Below are 21,388 nucleotides of genomic sequence, written 5' to 3'. Positions count from 1 at the left end.
TGTTGGTTAACCTGAAATGCATTATTCATGGATAACTTACGACCAACTTCATTTTATTCCCGTCAAAACAAAAGTCAAGAAAATCGCTACCAGTTTAAAATTTGTACAAAACATAAACGTCATGGTTGCTACAGAAATGGATTTTACGCCGCGAGATGATGAATTCGGTGAAAATATCGGATTGGGATGTGCCCTAGAGATGTTTGCCGAGGTTGACGAAGTAATATCTATCATAGATAACCTGAAAAACATTCACAACAGCACCGGGTTCGAGTTGGAAGGGCAATACGAAAAATTGTACACAATCCTCAAACAATATTATGAACAGCCACACCTTCTTGATCCTCATTTAGAAAAGATCCTAAACAAATTTATCACCATACTTCGCGACGATAACAGCCCTGCTAACCTTAAACATGCTACGTTTAATTATATGTACCAAATTATACGAGTGAGGGGCTACAAAGTTGTCATAAGACATCTGCCACATGAGGTAATGATTCCTTATTTTTTTTCTTAATAAAACATTTAAGTTAGCTTTCGACTATGTCGTAAAGCAAGAAAATACAATAACTAATAAATATAATGAATCAAACGTACATGTTTCTCACTATTTTTCCATGATTTTTGTCAAAAATTTATTAATGAAAGTCAATGTACACACTATAACTCAGTGATCAATAAGTCAGATACAAGAAAACATATATAATATATTTTCTGTATTATGAAAAAATTATAACACATTAACATTTTTTCCCCTTTATTAACGGCCATAGCCAATTTGTACATTATATATTACATGTTGTATACTTTATGATTAAATAATATGTTTTCTCTTTTTAAGTATATTATTGGTTCGAAAACTACTTATCTAAATAAGGATGAACATATAAAACAAGGAATTATGCATCAGCCTAAAATATTGTAATTATCATCGCTTTATAGTTAGGAAGTGACATATTACAGATATCGATATGGTCTGCGAAATCATTGCCGAGGTTTTGCATTCAGTGTATAGGAGTATTGAATAACACTGTCCGGCTGTTATTACAATAAATTTGAGGGTTTATCGTATTCTGGTTGGGGCATAAATATTTATCATTTGCAATAATAAGGGACAGTCTAAAATATTATTTAAAATTTTGTATAAATTAATCAAATCAAATAGTTTTCTCCTATCACTCTGCTTAAAACATTTATTAGATGAATATAACATTATAGGTGTCTCAACTTGATGAAACACCTTTCGTTCTTTTTTATATGAAAGAGGATGGAAGTCTGAGCATCCCAGGGCTTACGACCTGGCATTTGGCTAGCTTAACCAATCACTTTTATACTTGTGCAAATTCACCATTAAAAAAAAACGATAGATGTTTTATATCAAGTTGAGACAACTGTAAAGGTGGAGACTGACCGGAGCATTTTGTCGTAACATAACGTTTTAACATCGCTCGCGGCAAACATCACCGAGCATCCGAAACTATGGATGGAACACTTGGCTTGGTGTACTGACTGCTGATGAAATGCTCCGGTCAGTCTCCACCTTAATATTGACTATCATACATCATTTTGCCGCACATTTGGCTGAGATATCGCATTTCGACTTCATTCAGTCTATTTTCATTCTTCTTTGCCAACATCATTGTTAACTTCCTCATTATTCAGTCAATTATTGAACCATATTTTCTCTTGTAGATTTCAGATCTTCAGCCAGTGTTGATGTTTCTGGAAGCTCAAAATCCTGAAGATACTGAAACATGGAGAAGCAGATTTGTTCTTCTTCTATGGCTCTCTATTATTGTTATGATGCCATTTCACATGTCCCGACTTGATGGTTTTGCCGTAGGAGAAAAAGGTTTGAATTTTTTCGATTTACTTCCACATAATATAAAAAATGAGTATAAATAAATCTCTGTATGTAGGTTAACACAGAAGTAAATATTTCATTTTTTGAGGTATTTATTTTTTTAGAAATTTCCCAGCCCCACAATGATTATTTGTTTTGAGGGAGCATATTATGGGATTTTTTAATTTTTATGATAACGTTAATAAATGACAATAAATTACATGTATTTCTTGATTCCAATATAACAAAACAGTGTAATAATCTTATGATTTACTGAACAAATGATAATAATATTAGAAATAAACAGATTTTACATTCATGAATGAAAATCTTCTAAATACTTTGGGCACAATGGTTCTTCGTTACATCGTTTTCAAACGTAATAAGTTTTCCGTTTTCCTACTATTTTTTTTTGTAGAACTATTTTTAATTAAATCAAGCAAAATAAAAAAATTGTAAGATAAGTTTGTTTTATCAACAATTTGAATTTAATTTTGCTATTTTTAAGACCTTGTATGAGGGCTGAATGAGGGAAAGGGATAAACTAAATAATTCTGATTTAATTGATGAACCCTTTCCTTAGCCTTGTCCCAAAAATATATTTTATAATATCAAGGATTGTTATACAATCTATTTTATCTAATAAGACATTTATTTGTTCTAGATTCTTCTGGAGAAACCCGTAAAACTACAATGGATAGAATATTTCAAATCTGTAAAACTTATTCATTAGTGACTGATTCATGCTCCGAGGCTGGAGCGTTTTTGGCATCAAAATTTTTAACTCGGTTTGTTATATAAATATTATTATCTTTATTTTCGTTTCTGCAGTATAGTAGTTATCACGCATGATGATCTTCATATTTTATACGTATTATAACTCTTCATATTCTTAGATTTTTTATATGCGTTACAACAGGTCTGATGTTAAGGAGCTTTATCTGAAAAATTTCTTTGAGTGGTCTTGCCAGCAAAATAGCAATCTGCAGGAGGAAGATAATATAAAATACGGAGTACTAGCCGCTGTTGCCGCCATCCTTAAGCACGGGAAACGCGAAGACCTCCTGCCATTTGCTGATACCCTGCTCCAGTGGGTCACCAAACAGAACTACAGGCAGAACAAAGCAATACTGACTAGAAAGTACGCCATCAAGATAATACAACGGATAGGTATTTATTCCATACAGATTTGTGACTATTTGAGATGGTTGTGTGATTTGAACCTAAAAATGAATAAAAACGTAATCTGACATGTATTAATATTTTTTACATATGTTTTTTTTTCCGAATAATGGTGTTTCAAAAAAGTTTTAAAATATTTTGTGTACAGCTAGTCTAGTACCCTCTCCCTAACAAAATTTCTCAGGAAAATATATAAATATTTTCTCCACTTCTCACTCCTCTCTTCTGTCTCCTAGGGCCTCTAGTATTCTCATTAATTGATTCTAGTATTCTAGGACTCAAGGATTCCCTAGAAGACCACTTTAGCGCACACTTGACACAGTTTCGTCCCTGTTAAGAACCTATAATCTACAATTTTTAAATATTACATATTCAATGGGGTGATAAAATCTCTGTATCTTTTTTATTTAACAATTACAAAATAGCGACTTGGTAATGCTGCATTTTATACACAAATATATCCATAAATCTAGCTTGAATAAACAATTAAAGAAATGTAATATTTAATTGTAAAATATGTAAAATTCCATATAAACTTTTTCAGTTTTACTACAAAATTGAAAGATAGCTTTTTTCTCCCTATCTATCTATTTTAACAATAATTCATTTTGTATAATTTTTAGGTTTAACTTATCTAAGGAGTCGTGTAGCTACCTGGCGATACACACGAGGATCTAGGACACTTACGACCAATCTCAAGGCCGCTGGTGACACGGATAATGCCAGCAATGTAGTCATCGAAGCGAATGATGATGCCAATAAGGAAACCAGTGATGATGAAGATGACCAAGATATCCCAGAACAGGTATCATTATTATACATATTATGCATTTCACATATTGCTCACTCCTTTCCAGAACGTCATAAATCAAAAATTGTTGGGTAATATATCCAAAATAAAACACTGAGTGTTTGATAATGTCATAAGAAGACAAAACGTGTCACATATTAAAATATCCATAAATAAATGAAGAATTCAATCCAAAAAAAAACGTGTTTTATTTTGGATATATTACCCAACAATTCAAAATGGAATTCTACCAACTGTCTGCAGTTACAATAAATAAATAAAAAAAAAAAGATTTTTCAGGAGATCGTTTTTAAAGTTTTAAAATATAGTAAAACGTATTAAAAATAAATATCAAGCCACTTTTTGAACTATGCAACAGATCTTTTTAGGTAAAACCTGAATGTTTTTCTCCATTTTGAAAATATTTACTATATTTAAAAAAATAATTAAACAAAACCTTTTCTTCAAAATGCAAAAACAACACTTTCTGCCCTGTAGCGGGTAAATATAAAGTTAAAAATATACCGCTTTTGCTGGGATATAGTACATTTTCTGGGCATTCCTAAAACATGCACAACTGAAAATTGACGATTTTTAATTTATGACGTTATTGAAAGGAGTGAGCGATATATGAAATAGGTACATATGCATGTACGTAACTAACTAACAATCACGCCGCTTCCCCATAAGAGTAAGCAGAAAGAATGATGAGATAATTTTCTGGATTGTTTCACATACTTGGAAATGTCTGAAAATATTATTTTCAATTTATAATAGTTATAGTAAACTCTAGTCAGGAGCATACTGCTGTATGGAAGAGAAACATAGACTATTGGGCAGGCAGAATGGGTGCAATTGGAGGGGTTTGAGATGTGGTGCTTATAGGTTGGGGAATCATTGGTTGGAACATGTAGGGAACAATGATATATTAAGCAGAGTTGGGGAGTCTAGACGCTTACTAAATAAAGTAACACAATAGCTAGTCAAATGTATAGACCATAATACATATAAGACACTCAGGCCTGCTTCTTACGATTGCGGAAGCCATGTGCAAAGGCACAAACTACAGAGGAGGGCCCCGCTTAAACTATATGGACCAAATTATCTCAGACATGCGTTGTAGCAGGTACGCCGAGATGAAGAGACGGGTGGAGACTGACCATGAAAGAAGCGAATTTACTTTTTCATCTTTTTTATGTTTAATTTTTTTTTTTTTAATTTTTTCTGAGAGTCAAGTATTTTTTGTATTTTATATTAAGTTTTTGTATTTTGTATTAACTAGTTCTACTTAGAAACCTATACCCTTATACCCTTTACTATGACTAATTTATTTTGTATACCCACACACAGGCCATGCCTTTGTGGGATCTTTTTTGTATTCTTTTTTATATTTTATTAATATTTTTTGTATTTGAATTTATGCTATGTAATGCAAAAGAATTTAAAATAAAGAAAAAAAAGAACCCACAAAGAAGAAATCCTGAGTGGGGTAAAATCTACTATTTCTGAACAAAAATTTGGGCGCTTCAAATATTAATAATCGTGTGAATATCATTTTACAACATTTTGAGTGTGTCCAAATACTTGTTCACAAAATCTGGATTATCTCCAATTACAGGAGTTATTTTCAAATTATTTTTTTACATCTCATCGAAGATGAAGAAGAATATGGAAGTCTGGGCATTTACGGGGTTTGACGACCGTCATAGGCTGGTTTCTAGTGATTCAAGAACAAGGTTTATAAATTGGTTCATATATATAGAACTTCCAAGAATTTGAGTAGTGTGGTTGTCAATAATGGGTAGAATTGGTGAGTGTTACACGTGTGTAAAGTGATTACTTAAACCAGCCTATGACGGTCGTCAGTCCCGTAAATGCCCAGACTTCCATATTCTTCTTCATCTTTGATGAGTTGTCAAAAAATAATATAATATTATTTTAGTTTGTTAGTTGGGCGCTTCAAATCAATTTTTATTATATTATCTTTTACATTCTTTGCAGCTAGAAGAGGTGATTGAACAGCTGCTGCTGGGCCTACGAGATTCTGACAACATTGCTCGTTGGTCCGCTGCTAAAGGCTTGGGCCGGGTGTCCGGTCGATTGGGCCGTTCTTCTGCCGGGGATGTTGCCGCCGGACTCATGGAACTGTTCAACCCTCGAGAGGGAGACGGGGCGTGGCACGGGGGGTGCCTCGCCCTCGCGGAGTTAGGTAATGGCTTATTACAAATAATTACTATAAAATATCATTGTTTTGGCTGGATCCAAGACGCAAGAAAAATATGCGAGATCCAATATGATATTGTTAGGTGAGGAACACAATTAAAAAGTCAATGGTATGTACATGTGAGGAGAATGGAACCATCCAGACTCCCCCACATCGCTCTGCAAGGCTAACCCCAAGGTAGACGGCTCCCGGACACCAAAGAGATGGATTGAAAGCTGGGAATCAACATCGCAGGAAGCTAATCCTTCTTAAAAATGGGCCAAAAGGCCTACACCAAGAAGAAGTTTTGGTGGGATTTACTTGTCATTAAGTTATTACACAAATCGTAATGGAATTACTCAGTACACTATCATCACTATTCAAGCCAGTCTTGGTCTGCACAGGTTGTTGGCCTTCCTCTGTTTTCTGCACCCCTGATAGACTGTTACTGTAATTTACAGCGGTGATTAGAAATTTGCGGTAATTTAAAAAATATTGAAAAATTCTGGTCCCCCTCAGTGACATTTTCATACAAAGCTCAGTAATTTTAATAAAGCTTTCTAGATAAAGCTTTTGTGTGTAATGTCAAATTGCTCAGTGTAGTTACATATTTGAATTTCAGGCAGGAGAGGCTTGCTCCTACCCAGCCAACTTCCCGCCGCCGTGGAAGTGGTGCTCAAAGCTCTGCAGTATGAAGAAGTCCGCGGGCATTCTGCAACAGGCCAGCACGTTCGTGACGCGGCCTGCTACGTGTGTTGGGCGTTTGCACGCGCCTACGATGCCAGTGTCCTGGCACCATTCGTAAATAGAATGGCAGCCGGACTTATCATCACTGCTGTTTTTGATAGAGAAGTATGTTTACGTTATTTTTCAAAATATCTACCTTTCTCACAAGTGTGATCAGTCAAGTGGCTGACAGATACATTGATTTGGATGGTGTGATAATCACAGCCAAAATATTAACACATTGTTGTCAGGAAGTTTTTTCATCAACCTTGACCCTAATAATAATCAGACTGTCTGCCGCCCGACCTCAGTACACATACTAATTACAAGTAACCCGATTTTGATATGTACAATGTTATTTATTGTCTCTCGCGCTCTATTAAAAAGCAAACAAATAGATTACAAACAGATTCCCGAAATTTATATGTATATATGATAATAATAATAAATAATAACGCTTATAAGCGTCTCCCACTCTCTACCAATAGTATGTAAAAGACGCTTTTAAGCGTTTCCTGCAAACAATGTGTTACATGCGGGCACTCGAAGCAGTCGAGCCAACTGAAAGTGCTTAGCACGTACTTGACGATATCCTCTCCCTATGTGGAGCATATGAAATTCATAAACCGCCTCCAAGCTTTTTTGTCGGCTGCCAGCTCTCTTCCATCCTCCCAAGTCAGGTCCGTATCCTAAGTTCAGACAAGAACTGCCGACGGATTGTCAACAATGGACGTCCTGTGCGGCGGGAACCTGATGCCTTGTGAAAGACGCAAACTTGATTGTGGCTCTCGGGAGGCATGTGATGTACATAGCCTAGCCTACTGAATCGCCTTTTTTTGGAGACAGTTATGACCATGGGTTGCTGCGTCCTACGCTATATTTTCTCATTCCTCACGAATCCGAACCACTGCATACCTAAAAAAAATTGTGGGCAACTATTCTCAAAGCTGAGTTGATTGATACAGCTTCTCTAGGCCTTTGTAAGGTGCCATATCTCACAGCCGTACAAGAGAATAGGAGCAATACAGACATTATACAGGTGGCATTTGGTCTTCACCGAGTAAAATCAAAAATGAAATTGAATATCCACTGTACAATATTTTCGTACTGCATTATAATGTAAATAAATTTATTGTTTAGATACACTGTCGTCGGGCCGCTTCTGCAGCGTTCCAAGAAAATGTCGGCCGCCAGGGTTCCTTCCCGAACGGTATAGACATCCTCACGGCCGCCGACTTCTTCTCTGTCGGCATCCGGAATAACGCCTTCCTGAACGTGGCGCCCTGGGTGGCCAGCTACTCCGACTACACCAAGCCTCTCATCGACCACCTCATAGAGAGAAAGGTGGACCATTGGGATATCGTGATACGGGAACTGACGGCCAAGGCACTGCATAAGCTCACCGAAAAGGTAAAAAAATAACTGGATTTTGTTCTTGTTTCACCAGTTTATTTATGTGAAATGAAAATTGTTAGCAAGTTATAGGAAAAATGTCAAAACATGTCTCTAATCAGTTTGTTTTGATTGAGTTTACCAATACTTATATTTCAATTTCATACTATTTTTGTAGGTATTAGCGGCCCATTATTAAAAATACTTATCAAGTCATAATAGAATGAACTCAAACCAAGAAACTGACTCTTTTTTCAGTTGATTTAGTTGCCGATTTTATTCACTCCTTTTCTTATTTTGTTAACAAAAAATACGATGTATGTATTTTAGAAGCAAAAAAAGTTGTTTCATTTGTCCTTTCAAAATTTTAAATATTTTTCATTATTTGATGCCTTTAATCTCAAATTATCAAGCTATTGGTATAGTTAGTGTTTTTACTTTAAAAAATTACAGTTATTTTTTATTTTTAACAAATCATTCTAGCTAGTGTAATCTGTTTAATTTTAAGAAATAGTGGTTTAAATTTAAGAAATTGTGGTATTTACCAAGTAAAACTTGAATGAAAAATGGATAGATATTACTACGATGTGACTGTTAAATCAATTAATAAAATTACTGTGATCTGCTTTATAACAACAATATTTTTAACCTGTTAACCGGGCGGTCCGCTGTCCAATTACGCAACTTGTAACGGGCACGAATACTGATTCACTCCGTGTCCTAAATTCATGTGGAGACATGTATGGATGACTAATACCTTTGTTGTTGGAAAAATATACGTCCCGCCCGTTCCAGGGCGCAACATATATTTCAAGGACGTATTCATATCTCCTACCTGTACCCGATATTGTTTACGTTTGACGTATTTATGCGTCCCGCCCGGTTAACAGGTTAAGGATTGCTTTCTTTTATTATAATATTTATTATATACTTTTAGTTATAAATATAAGATTTAATAGTGTATTCATTGTAATTATTGTTTTCAGTCACCTCATTACATGGCGGAATCCATTCTCCCAAAGCTGATTGAGAAAACCACTTCCATCGACTTGAACGCGCGTCACGGGGCGATACTCGCAATCGGGGAAATAATCCACGCCTTGCATTTGATCAAACTAGACGACGGTTCTTCGCCGGACAGGTTCGTGTCCGCAAATGTGTGGGACTCTGTGAAGAGCATAGTTCCCCTTTTGTACAGCAAATACCAGTTCCGCGGGCTGGGCGGGGAGCTGATGAGACAGGCGTGCTGTAATTGTATCGAGAAATTGTCACTTGCCGAAGTTAATTTCCACGGCGATGCTGTTATTGGTGAGAATTTGTTTTTTGTTTATTTTTTAATAGTTTTTACTGTTGTTTCAGAAATAGAAAAACGCGTATCAAAACAAATATTTTCTAGTGAATACATACTATGAATTTCTCAAAATAAAACAACTTCACAATTCCGATTCTGGTGATACAAAAAACATAGTTTCATTTTTTAATTGTAAAAATTGCTTGTAGTTCTTACTTTTCCGATTTTTACACCAATCTGTCTTTGCATACAATCTTCGTCTCTTCCTAGTTGATACATCTTCTCATACATACATTTTTCCAATTCCTGACCAGACCTTAAGTATTTAAAATACTTATTCATTCCAAATTTTCCTCGGTCTTCCTCTATCATTTTACTATTTTTTTTTAAATATTTTATTTACAGATGATTGGCTTTCCCTTATCGAGGAGTGTCTCGCTCATGAAGTCATTATCATAAGGGAGAAGGCCATCTCGGCACTGCCGGCAGTATTCAATGAGTTCCTTCGAGACTCTGATGTCGAAATGAAAAATGGTGACTCTAAACTTGCGGATGCTGACATGGAAGAGGTAACCAAGAGTCTCGCCGAGAAGAGAACCGCACTGTTGGCCAAGTATTGCAAGAATCTTGAGAATATGGGCCCCAGTGGACTGCAAATGAGGATGGGGAACGCACTGGCAATAGGTATTTTATTTATTTATTTGCAGCTGGGCCAATTTTTAAAATAGGCTTGGTAGCCAATTTTGAATGTAACGAAATTCTTTCAGACGCATTTATGACATGTCATTTTATGGTCAGCTGACACCAGCTGTTAATGCCAGCTGATTTGATTCTTGTTCTCTTAGAATCCATGTTTCTGTCCCGTACATTTATGTAGATCGGGAACACCAATGCTTTCATCAGGCGCACCTTTGTCGCATTAGCAATAGTTCTGTTTCCCCACATTTTCTCTAACCTAGTCATTTATTTATTTATTGAACGGCTAAAGCATTTATTATAATACATATATACTATCTATTTTTATATCTAATAAAAAATACACTAATGAATACACTAATAGAGAAACAAAAAGTCTTAAACATAAAATAATAATAAAATAACAAACAGTAAGCACTGCTAAATACACGTCTCCTTCACACACTATCAGCGAGCAGCGAAAGAGAGTGAAACACAACGTTTAAATTTATCCATTATAACATGGAGAAGAAATGCTGAGAAAGTACAGACTTCAATGTGGATAACAATATATTAAATAAATCTATACTATGAAAAGCATTGGCTGAATTTGCCATCCCGACTCGACATCTAATCTCCGCTTCGCACCCACCCTGCTCAGTAATGCACGATCCAAGATAAATGAAGTCATATATACCCTTCAAGTCCATGATTTGGGCTGTTTAGTGGCAACTTTGCGCCCCCATCTACTATCATGATTTTTTATTTGTATCATGCTAATAATAATCAATACACCAGTTGACAGCCACCTCTTTAAACACTGCCTTCAAAATGGCTTAAGATTGGGAAGAATGAACGTAAATTGTGGACCCTGACAATTTGCTTACTCCTTTCAAGAACATCATAAATAAAAAAACGTAAATATTCAGTTGTGCATGTTTTCGGAATGCTCAGAAAATGTACTATATCCCAGCAAAAGAGGCATATTTTTAACTTAATATTTATTTCTCGAAATAATATAATATTTACCCGCTACAGGGCAGAAAGTGTTGTTTTTGCATTTTGAAGAAAAGGTATATTTGAATTATTTTTTCAAATATTTTAAATATTTTTCAAATAGAGAAAAAACATTCAGGTTTTACCTTAAAAGATCTGTTTCACAGTAAAAAGTTCAATAAGTAGCTTGATATTTATTTTTTAATACATCTCCTGAAAAATCAAGTTTTTTGATTTATGACGTTCTGAAAGGAGTGAGCGAATTGTGTTCAAGCAAGACAAGGGAGAAGAAGACTTGATATTGAAACAAAACAGTTCCATGGTAACCTTATCACTAATTTCTTTCTTAGGGGCCTTACCGTGTTTCGCCATAGAAGAATCTCTAATCCTTGTCATCAATGCCCTCAAGAAGTGCTCCAAAATAACGGAACCGTCATTCAAATGGGCCGAGTCTCGCCGTGACGCCGTGAAGGGACTCACCAACGTCTGCCAGACGGTCGGCATCAAGAAGATCTCCGCGGCGCTGGCGAGGGAAGGAGGCGGAGTCCAGGGCATCTTCCTCTGCCTCATAGAGTGCCTGGACGAGTACACGGTGGATATGAGAGGCGATGTCGGGGCCTGGGTGAGAGAAGCCAGCATGTCAGGTGGGTCTTACAAATTTTTAAAAAATAGGAACTTGCTTCTACATTACTTGCAAACTTAAATATGCGTGGTAACTCATTTGAGCTTGCATGGAGGTATAGAAGATAGTTTGGCAATAGTTCTCGCAGGGGAACCTTTTTACAAAAAATAACAGATATTTTATCTGAATCACTAATACTTTTTTTTTTTTTTTTTACAAAAATGTTACATAATAATGTCAGCATATAAGCACTCACCGAGATTTTTTGTCTACCGATTTGAGACGTGCCCGTCTCTTCGTCAGGACAATCGCTACAACAGCATGCAAACAATCCTACACGTCACTACCATAGCACACTTATAACTACATAAAAAATTACTAAACTCAAAGTAAATGCTTCAAATATTAAGAATATTCTGAATAACAAATATTGGTAATTTTAATTATGCGAGGACAAATAGTGCATTGCAAATATCCACATACTGAAAAACCACATGTGATAATAACCAATAAAACCAAATAAGTAATGTCTTTTACACAAACACCGTAATACCATTTAAAATATTAGATCACATGCAAAATGTACTGTTTATATTATAGTAACATTCAACAATGCACAAAACATCACTAGTTAGTTTTTGGCAATTTAAGTTCATTTCACTGATATACATACATGCCTTTTCAGGTTTGCTTTCGCTTTGCAAACAGTGTGTTAAGGAAGATCCGTCTATTCTAACTCCCGATTTGGTGAGGAGGGTGATGGTTGGAGTAGCGCAACAGTCTGTGGAGAAGATTGACAGGACCAGGGCTTACGGGGGGAAGGTCTTCACTGGATTTTTACATTCGTGAGTATATGTGGTAATATATACATACTACAAATAATAATAAATACTAGATCCTTATGCTCTTATGCTGGACAACTCTTATTGTCGCTTTTTTGTTGATATATTGCTCATTTCATTTAAGAATCTTGGACACATATCGCTCACTCCTTTCAACAACGTCATGTATCAAAAATCGTCAATTTTCAGTTGTGCGTGTTTTCGGAATGCCCAGGAAAATGGCCTATATTCCACCAAAAGCGGTATATTTTTAACTTAATATTTACTAGCTACAGGGCAGAAAGTTTTGTTTTTGCATTTTGAAGAAAAGGTATTGTGATATATTTTTTATTTAAATATATTAAATATTTTTCAAATGGAGAAAAAACCTTCAGGTTTTACCTAAAAAGATCTACCTAAAAAGTATAACAAGTGGCTTAATATTTATTTTTAATACATTTTATTATATTTTTAAACTTTAAAAACGATCTGAAAAATCAAGTTTTTTTATAAATGACATTGTTGAAAGGAGTGAACGATATGTTTATCACTTTTTTTAACACATTGTTGACGGGCAGTTTTTTCATCATCTCCAACCCTAATTAGTATACTTATTAGGGTCGTATACAAATTACAAGTAACCTCATCACACTTAACCACAAACCCAACTCTGATCTGTACAGGTTTTTTTTTCTCGCGCTGTACCAAAAGTAAGCCAATAGAAAGCATCTCCCGCTCTCTACCAACTACATATTTGTTAAATACGCTTTTAAGCGTTTCCCGCAAACAATGTATTAATAGTTCATTTTCCATAACTATACACTCCAGCAAACTATCTGCAGAATACCACTTGGTACAAAAATTATTTCAACCATTCAAAAATTTACAAAACTGTGATGGTATTATTTTAAAAAGAAAATCATTCTACAAACAAATTCATAGAATTTACAGGAATATTTTTCAAATAGGGACACAACATCTTTGCCTAATATACATATATTTGCTGAGTACTGTATCTGTATTTTCTGTACAGTATTATTTGACTGAAGGCTATACATACATGTATGTCATTTCTTAATTAAGGGACTTCACTGCAGCTGTCAAAACCATGGACATATAAATCATTATAACCATGTCTCTCAGGAATATTTTTTGCAAAATGAATATTAAATTTTTCAACCATTAATAATAACAATTAAAATCAAATTTTGTAAAAAAAACATATATCATATAATAAATTTCTCTTCTTAGGAAGCCCACAATTCCACATATCCCTCACCACTCGGAGTTGCTGGCCATCTTCCCCGATGCTCCTGATGAAGGCGCCGGTGCTGCAGCAGTTCAGGATTCCACTTCCATAGCTTCGGAGTCCAGCTGCGGAATAACCTCAACCGTCCTGTGGCTGTTTGCTGAACACACGATGCCGCGCTTTGTCAAGCTACTTGATTGGGAGACCTACCGATACAATATCATTCTGGGCCTCACTGTCAGCGCCGGAGATATGACTGAAAACTTGGTAATGCTCTTCAAAATATCATATGTTTTATTATTCTCTGACCCAAAAATGGTATTCTGTATATTTTGAGACTCTCGACTCGAAAAAATGTGAATGCCTTTATGTACGGGCTTTGTGGTTTCAAACATATGAGATACGCAACCATTGTATATCATGTTTACGAAGTTTAGCGTTCCCTAACTCTTATTAACCACTTAATGCTGGGGTTTTTCACAAAAAATAGAACTTAAAATATCCAGCTATTTTATTTTTTATATAGAGTTTACATATCTGTAGTTAAAAATTGTCCAGATCAACAACAACAAAAAAACTTAACGGAAGCAATAAAAAATGTAAAAAAACTTAACCTAGTATAAAAATATAACACAAGTTTTACTATAGTAATAAAAAAAAACAGTAAAAAAATAATAAAAATCAAATGATGAAATTTAGTTGTACAATTATCGAAGAATTTCCAATAAATTATAATATAAAGCCTAATGTAATTTTAATTGCAAATAAAACATTGACATTTCAAGAATATAGAAGTCTGGGTATTTACAGGGCCTATGACCTGTCATTAGCTTGTTAACATATCGCTCACTCCTTTCAAGAACGTCATAAATCAAAAATCGTAATTTTTCAGTTGTGCATGTTTTCGGAATGCCCAGAAAATGTACTATATCCCAGCAAAAAAGGCATATTTTAAACTTAATATTTACCTGCTACAGGGCAGAAAGTGTTGTTTTTGTATTTTTAAGAAATGGTATTGTTTGATTAATTTTTAAAAATATACTTAATATTTTTCAAATGGAGAAATAACCTTTAAGTTTTACCTAAAAAGATCTGTTGCACAGTAAAAAGTTCCACAAGTGGCTTGATATTTATTTTTAATACATTGCATTATATTTTTAAACTTTAAAAACGATCTCCTGAAAAATCAAGTTTTTTGATTTATGACGTTCTTGAAAGGAGTGAGCGATATGTGTAACATTCATCATTCTACCTATGATTGATGGTCACTAAATACCTTGACTTTCATATTCTTCTCCAACTACATTGAGATGTCAAAATGCAAAAATAAGTAGAGACAACCCAGATGTGTAAACAAGGATTTGGACACACCTAAAATGTTACAAAATTTTAATTTCAGGTAAAACATACAACAAGTGCACTATTTTCCTACTTGACATCCCTTCATGACGATGTGCCCAAGCTCTCCGCCATTTGTGACACGATAATCAAAGTGTTCTCCGATCACCACGGAAATAATAGAATCATTATCCCGATGCTTAACTTTTTAGACCGCTTGCTTAGTTCCGGTAAGTGAAAATCTTAAAAGGAATATATTTATAATGATATAATGACTGGGGAGTTGGAGCATTATTTTACTGTGATTATTTTTGCTTATAGGCAGTATTGGCCCAATATTAGAAGACATCTCAAATGGTTTTGCAAATGATATATTAAAGCATGTGAAAGTTGAAATGAAGGGTTCAACCAATGTTTATAAACACCTGGATTCTATAAGTCTCTTATGCCAGCTGATACAGGTAAATATTTATTTATTTATTGAACTTGTAGAGAATAAATGTAAAATACATTGACAAGCTTATTGTTTATTGCTGGCCCTTTTTCTTCATAAACAGTCACAATTTAATAATTTATATTTATTTGTTAAATTAACCAATAACCCATTGCAACACAAAGCCGGCAAATCGCCGGCCAAGTTCAATTTGTCACTGACTCACAATGCCGGCAATTCGCCGGTTTGTCTTTAAAGTGTTTTTTTTTTTTACATTAAAACTGAATGAAAATAACTTTCACAACTCTGAACTAAACACACTCTTCCAAAACTACCTGGAGATGAGCCATAATGATCTAACTTACAAACTACAACAAAAAATTATTCTTTTTATGTTTTACCATTTTTATTTTGTGTGATTGAGTCTTAATGTTATTGTAATAAAAAAATGTCAAAATTAAATAGTGTGTTGTATGAATAAATTATGTCATCTTTAATAGTGGTGTAGTAGGTTAACACAAGTACAGAATAAATGTATAATACATTGACAAGTAGTTAAAATCTGAAAATAATTGTATATATTCAATTCATTTTTGTCAATATGTTTTTCTTCTTCATGTTATTCTTTAGGTTGGCGGTAGCGTGTGTCAAGCCGCCCTGTCTAAGCTCGTCATCTGTATTTGCAATGGACAGAAGTACATAAGAAAGTCTACCGCAACACGATTGTACGACGCTCTGCTGATTTATGGAGACATGACAGGCATACCTGAAGATAAATTAGATCAAGTAATCCATTTTTGAACTTCCATATCATTTTGTAATTTTATTGCATATGAAATTGAAAAATATAAAAAGAAATAGCTTCATCTCATCAGCAAAAGATACTATTACTATCGAAATATTGTCATGCACTGCGTATATGAGAAAACATTTTTTTGGATTTTTTTCTTCAATTTCAAATTAACGTAATTTTACTAAAAAAATATTTGTTTTTATCAACTAAAGCTTGTCTTTCATTCATTATTTTCCATTTTAAAAATCATTAATTAAATATTCGTAATATACTCTTTGACTGATGAGTTTTCATGAAAATTTTATGTGGAAATGGGGCAGGTTTTTTTTCATTTCTGATAAAAAAATTGAAAAATAAATATTTGTGTTTTTATTATTTACAAAAATACTTCAATTTCATGCTATTTCTGTGAGCCTAAGTGACTCATTAAAAAAAGGTATCAAATAGTGCTAAAGTAGGTTTGAACCCAGAAACCCTGACTTAAGAGTCTGCGACCACAACCTGACACCCATTGAAATAATCCATTATTGCAAGGCATTAAATAAGAATATTTTTCAGTTTTTGTGTTTTTATTGAGTGTTTTAAGAGAATTTGTAACTACTTTTTCACTGAGGTGCCTGTATTAGGTACAGGAAAATCCCTAAGGGCCTATTTTTTTGCCCGCATGTGGTACGAGCAAATCCAGTAAAGGGTTAAAAAAACATTGCTCTTATTATTGTTTTTTTTTTGCAGGCTATGCAGATTTTGGCGGACACCAATTGGGAATTGGAAGTACCAACTCTGAGACCGATCAGGAATTCCATATGTGATTTGATGGGGATTGTCCACCCAGTTTCAATCAACAAAGGAAATACTAGCACTACTAATTAATAATCACATACACATCACAAATAATATTTATTTTTTTTATATTATAGCTCGCTTTAACAATATATTTAGTAATGCTTGGCATTAATTTTGGACTGATAATATATCGTGCGTTGAATGAGGGTAAAAAGGGTGCTGTCGTGTGAATGAAAATGGAACTGTTTGATTTTATTATCTGTATGTCTGACCCTAAAAATTATAGTTGCATGTCAGATTTACCTGATTTTGTATCAGTGTTATTATGTTTAATGTTCAAAAATTCTCTATGCCATATGCATTTTTTGAAAAATCTCATCTCAGCAAACATAGTCCCAGAACAATATACAGCTGTTTTTTCTTTTGTGTTTTTTTTTCATTTTCTTTTCATTTTTCTTTTGCGAAAAATGGTGTAATTATTAAGAAAAAGTGAAAAATTATGGAAATAAAAAAATGTAATCGTCCCATTTTGCAATATGGTATAATTTAACAATGATTCAACACCACTGAATTTAATATTTTCTTTGAGTTTTTTTTATTACATTATCGTATACAAAAATAAAAAAAATTTAGCCACATAAAACCCAGACACAATGTGATTTTTTTTAAATTCATTTTAAAAAAATGTCACCTTATTGAGAAACTACTTTTCCTAATCAACCTTCAATAAAATAATTTTTTGCTCAATTTATCCATGTTTACATGTTGTTTATCTGCAAAAATGCTTGAAAAGTTTTCCAAATCATAATTTTTCCTGCATTCCATTACTTTTGACGGTCACACTATTTACATTTCCCGTTCGCTAGTACATAATAAAATTACGATTTATGTCAATAATTTTTTAACACATATTCCATCCGCAATTTTAATTCAATTATGTCAGTTGGCACTCGCCCAAGAAATGAGCAACATTAACATGGGAGGGATATGCGCGCATAGGCAAAAATGCATTATGGCAGTTATATTCAAATAATTTATGAAGATTTAATGCAAAATAGCCCCTCACAAAATGAAATGGTGAAAATCGCATGTGAATCGTGAAGGTCGACACGACCAGGTGTATTTGCAATATAATTTTTTTAGTTTTAACACATTGTTGTCGGGCGGTTTTTCATCAACCCTGACCCTTATTATACTCAGTCTGCCGTCCGACCCTCAGTATACTAATCACAATTAACTGCAAACCCAATTCCGATGTGTACAATGTTTTTTGGCAACTCTCGCCCTCTACCAAAAGTAAGCAAATTGAACCCTTATAAGCGTCTCCCACTCCCTTCCAATAGCATGTAAAAGACATTTAAGCATTTCCTGCAAACAATGTGTTAAATAAAATAAAAATTGTTGGCATTATCAAATGAAATTGGTTTAAAAAATAAAAATATGTCTATTAAAAACATCAAAATGAGATTGAAACAATTGATAAAAATTGTATTTTAAAAATGCATTCCATTTATTGAAAAGAAAAACAATTTTGAATTACAATAACTATTGGTCCTGTTCAATAGAATATTTATCTATTTTATTTTATAAGTTATTGACATTTCCAGTATTTATAATAAGTACTATAACGCACATATTCAATACTACTTATAAAATGTATTTCCTAACATTTGATGATAACCGTACTGACATTACTTTAAGTTTACACCACATTATGTAACTTAATGCACTGAATATTAATAATTATGCTTTTCATGGTTTATGTTATGACAATATTAATAAAAATATATTATTAATCATGAAAATTTCGTTTTATTTCCTTATATTGTTTATTGCTCCATCTCTCGATTTTTCTCGTTTTTATCAAAAGATTCATTTGTTTTTCTATTTTTTATTTAGCTACATATAACAACAACTTGTTTTATTCCACTTAAGTTTACCTGAGGGTATTTTGTTTCTAGTTAAGTTTTAGATACCCTACTTTTACCCTGCTTTACCCTACTACTACCAACTTTTTCTCTTTCTCTACCAACCATTTCCTTTTTCATAAAGTAGTAATGTCCTCCTTGTCACAGGATTCTACAAATACATTCCACTCGTCTCCCCAATTTGGAGTGCAAGGCTGATCGCTTTGATCAACATTCAAGCTCGGGACTGATCACCTTTTGTTTATATGTGTAACAATCAATGGTTCTGTACGATACAGTCCTCTTTGCACTATTGGTTGTGGATAAGGGTTTTAAAAAAAGATCTGATATTGTGCCTAATGCACCATTTAGGTATGAATAAAAATAATTACCTATCACTTGTAAATTCCAATTTAATTTCACCCACTAACATACATTAAAAAAACTTTTGAAACCAACAAAATTGCATACATTGGTCTGTCATATTATTTCACCAAACATTTTTTCTAAGCTTATCCACACCCAATGGTCCATAGGTCCATAGTAGCTATGTTATCTTGATCGTTAAATGCATGACAGTATGAACAGCCCTGCGCTTCAGTTACCAGTCCGGGGTAGTATTTGATAAATATTTTAGTAAGGATAATATTATATTAAGATTGACCCCTAAAATTTTAAGATGGGACCTTGGGAGAATAAAAGAGGCGTCAGAAGACCTCAAAAAATATGGTCCGACGACATAGCTGCTGTGGGGGATACAAATTGTCTGCTACTAACTGAAAGAAATGGAAAAGACCCATATCCAGCGTTGGAGGACAGAAGGCTGAAGAAGAAAAAGATTTTAGAGAAAAATTACTTTCATTTATTTTGACCCCCTGGGAATCGAACCAGTGACCGTCGGCGCGGTAGCCAAATATGCTGACCACGACACACTAGAAGCGGACACACTGGGAGAGAGAAATTACTCCCGTACCACAAATAACATTAATTTATGGTATGTGTTCGGCATACAAATAAGAATAGAGGAGAATTTATATTCTTCTTCTCTCCTTCTAACCCTTATCCGAACCCAATGGTGCATAGAGCACTGTATCATATTGACGCAGTGTTAACTTGATCGTAACTTACATGAAGACAATGTGATCACTCCTGCGCTTCAGGGACCAGTCCAGGGTAATATTAAATAAATATTAGAGTGTAAAATCACTAATATTTTTTTATAAGTAAATTTACATACCACCATTTAATGGAATGTATTATGGCACGTGTTATGTTTGTAAAACAATAAATTTTGAGAAATAATGGTATTTGCCAAGTGAAATTTAAATTGAAAATGGAAAGATAAATTTAATTAATAATTCACAGTTGTGAAATGCACACCAAAAATACTCATTTTAAAAATGACTATCAAAAAATAAATATGTTCACATTATTTTTGAAAACTCAACAAAGATGAAGAAGAATATGGAAGTCTGGGCATTTGCGGGGCTTACGACCGTCATAGGCTGGTTTAAGTGATCATTTTACACATGTGTAACATTCACTTATTCCACCCATGATTGACAACCACACTACTCAAATTCTTGAAACTTCTGGATATATTGATGAAACTCGAAACTCAGTATGCGAGAGTTCACAAGGGACATCTATGTTGGGACGAGGAAAGCTTTTATGTAGCAGAGACTCTTTCTATTTGTATGTGTGTTTCGAATCCTGCATTATATATAAACGTACATAATTATTTTAAATTTTTATTAAAGCTTAGGTATCATTTGACCAGTTAATTTATTTACGACATTTTGAGTGTGTCCAAATACTTGTTCACAAATCTGGATTATCTCTAATCAAGAGTTACTCCTAATTGGAGATAATCCAGATTTGTAAACGAGTATTTTAACACAATTAAAATGTTGTGAAAAACATTGTCGGTTTAGCGCATATTTTTCATAATGCTCTAAAGTGGAGTAGTGTGAAACATTTTATTTTGAAGAAATCGTGGGTGTACCTGCAAAAAACGTTAACTCGAAAATATGCAATTTTGACTTAATGATGGATATTATAAAGTTTTCGACATTCTATAAACTGGAAACACACACTAAGTAGTTTGAAATTTCATGTATATATCGCTCACTCCTTTCAACGTCATATATCAAAAACTAAATTTTTCAGGAGATCGTTTTTAAAGTTTATGAATATAATAAAATTTATTAAAAATAAATATCAAGCCACTTATTAAACTTTTTACTGTGCAACAGATTTTTTTGGGTAAAACCTGGAGGTTTTTTCTCCATTTGAAAAATATGTGGTATATTTAAAAATAATCACACAATACCTTTTCTTC

The 21,388-nt window shown here is 33.8% G+C and overlaps 1 protein-coding gene across 1 annotated transcript; it reads left to right on the top strand.

The window, feature by feature from the left end:
• On the top strand, positions 1-17,560 carry LOC148303823 (tubulin-specific chaperone D-like). Its single transcript, XM_088269331.1, has 17 exons — positions 1-493; positions 1,696-1,855; positions 2,511-2,634; positions 2,766-3,016; positions 3,652-3,833; positions 5,820-6,027; positions 6,644-6,873; positions 7,888-8,157; positions 9,126-9,447; positions 9,836-10,114; positions 11,452-11,745; positions 12,409-12,568; positions 13,796-14,060; positions 15,193-15,361; positions 15,453-15,592; positions 16,195-16,350; positions 17,090-17,560. Exons 1-17 carry the CDS (start codon positions 17-19, stop codon positions 17,225-17,227), a joined length of 3,825 nt encoding a protein of 1,274 aa, XP_088125457.1. The 5' UTR covers positions 1-16; the 3' UTR covers positions 17,228-17,560.
• The last annotated feature ends 3,828 nt before the right edge of the window (positions 17,561-21,388 follow it).

Source organism: Brachycentrus maculatus, unplaced genomic scaffold, assembly GCF_059751285.1.
Source record: "Brachycentrus maculatus isolate JH-2025_06_01 unplaced genomic scaffold, ASM5975128v1 h1tg000345l, whole genome shotgun sequence".
In the NCBI taxonomy this organism is placed as follows: Eukaryota; Metazoa; Arthropoda; class Insecta; order Trichoptera; family Brachycentridae; genus Brachycentrus; species Brachycentrus maculatus.
The sequence above is the reverse complement of the archived record's forward strand: the minus strand, read 5'-3'. Positions and strand labels throughout refer to the sequence as shown.

Bases quoted from the DNA above. Each gene is read 5' to 3' on its own strand.
- LOC148303823 (XM_088269331.1), top strand. From the start codon at position 17: ATGCATTATTCATGGATAACTTACGACCAACTTCATTTTATTCCCGTC. The intron at 1,856-2,510 runs GTTTGAATTTTT...TATTTGTTCTAG, and splicing joins TTTTGCCGTAGGAGAAAAAG to ATTCTTCTGGAGAAACCCGT. The intron at 16,351-17,089 runs GTAATCCATTTT...TTTTTTTTGCAG, and splicing joins CTGAAGATAAATTAGATCAA to GCTATGCAGATTTTGGCGGA.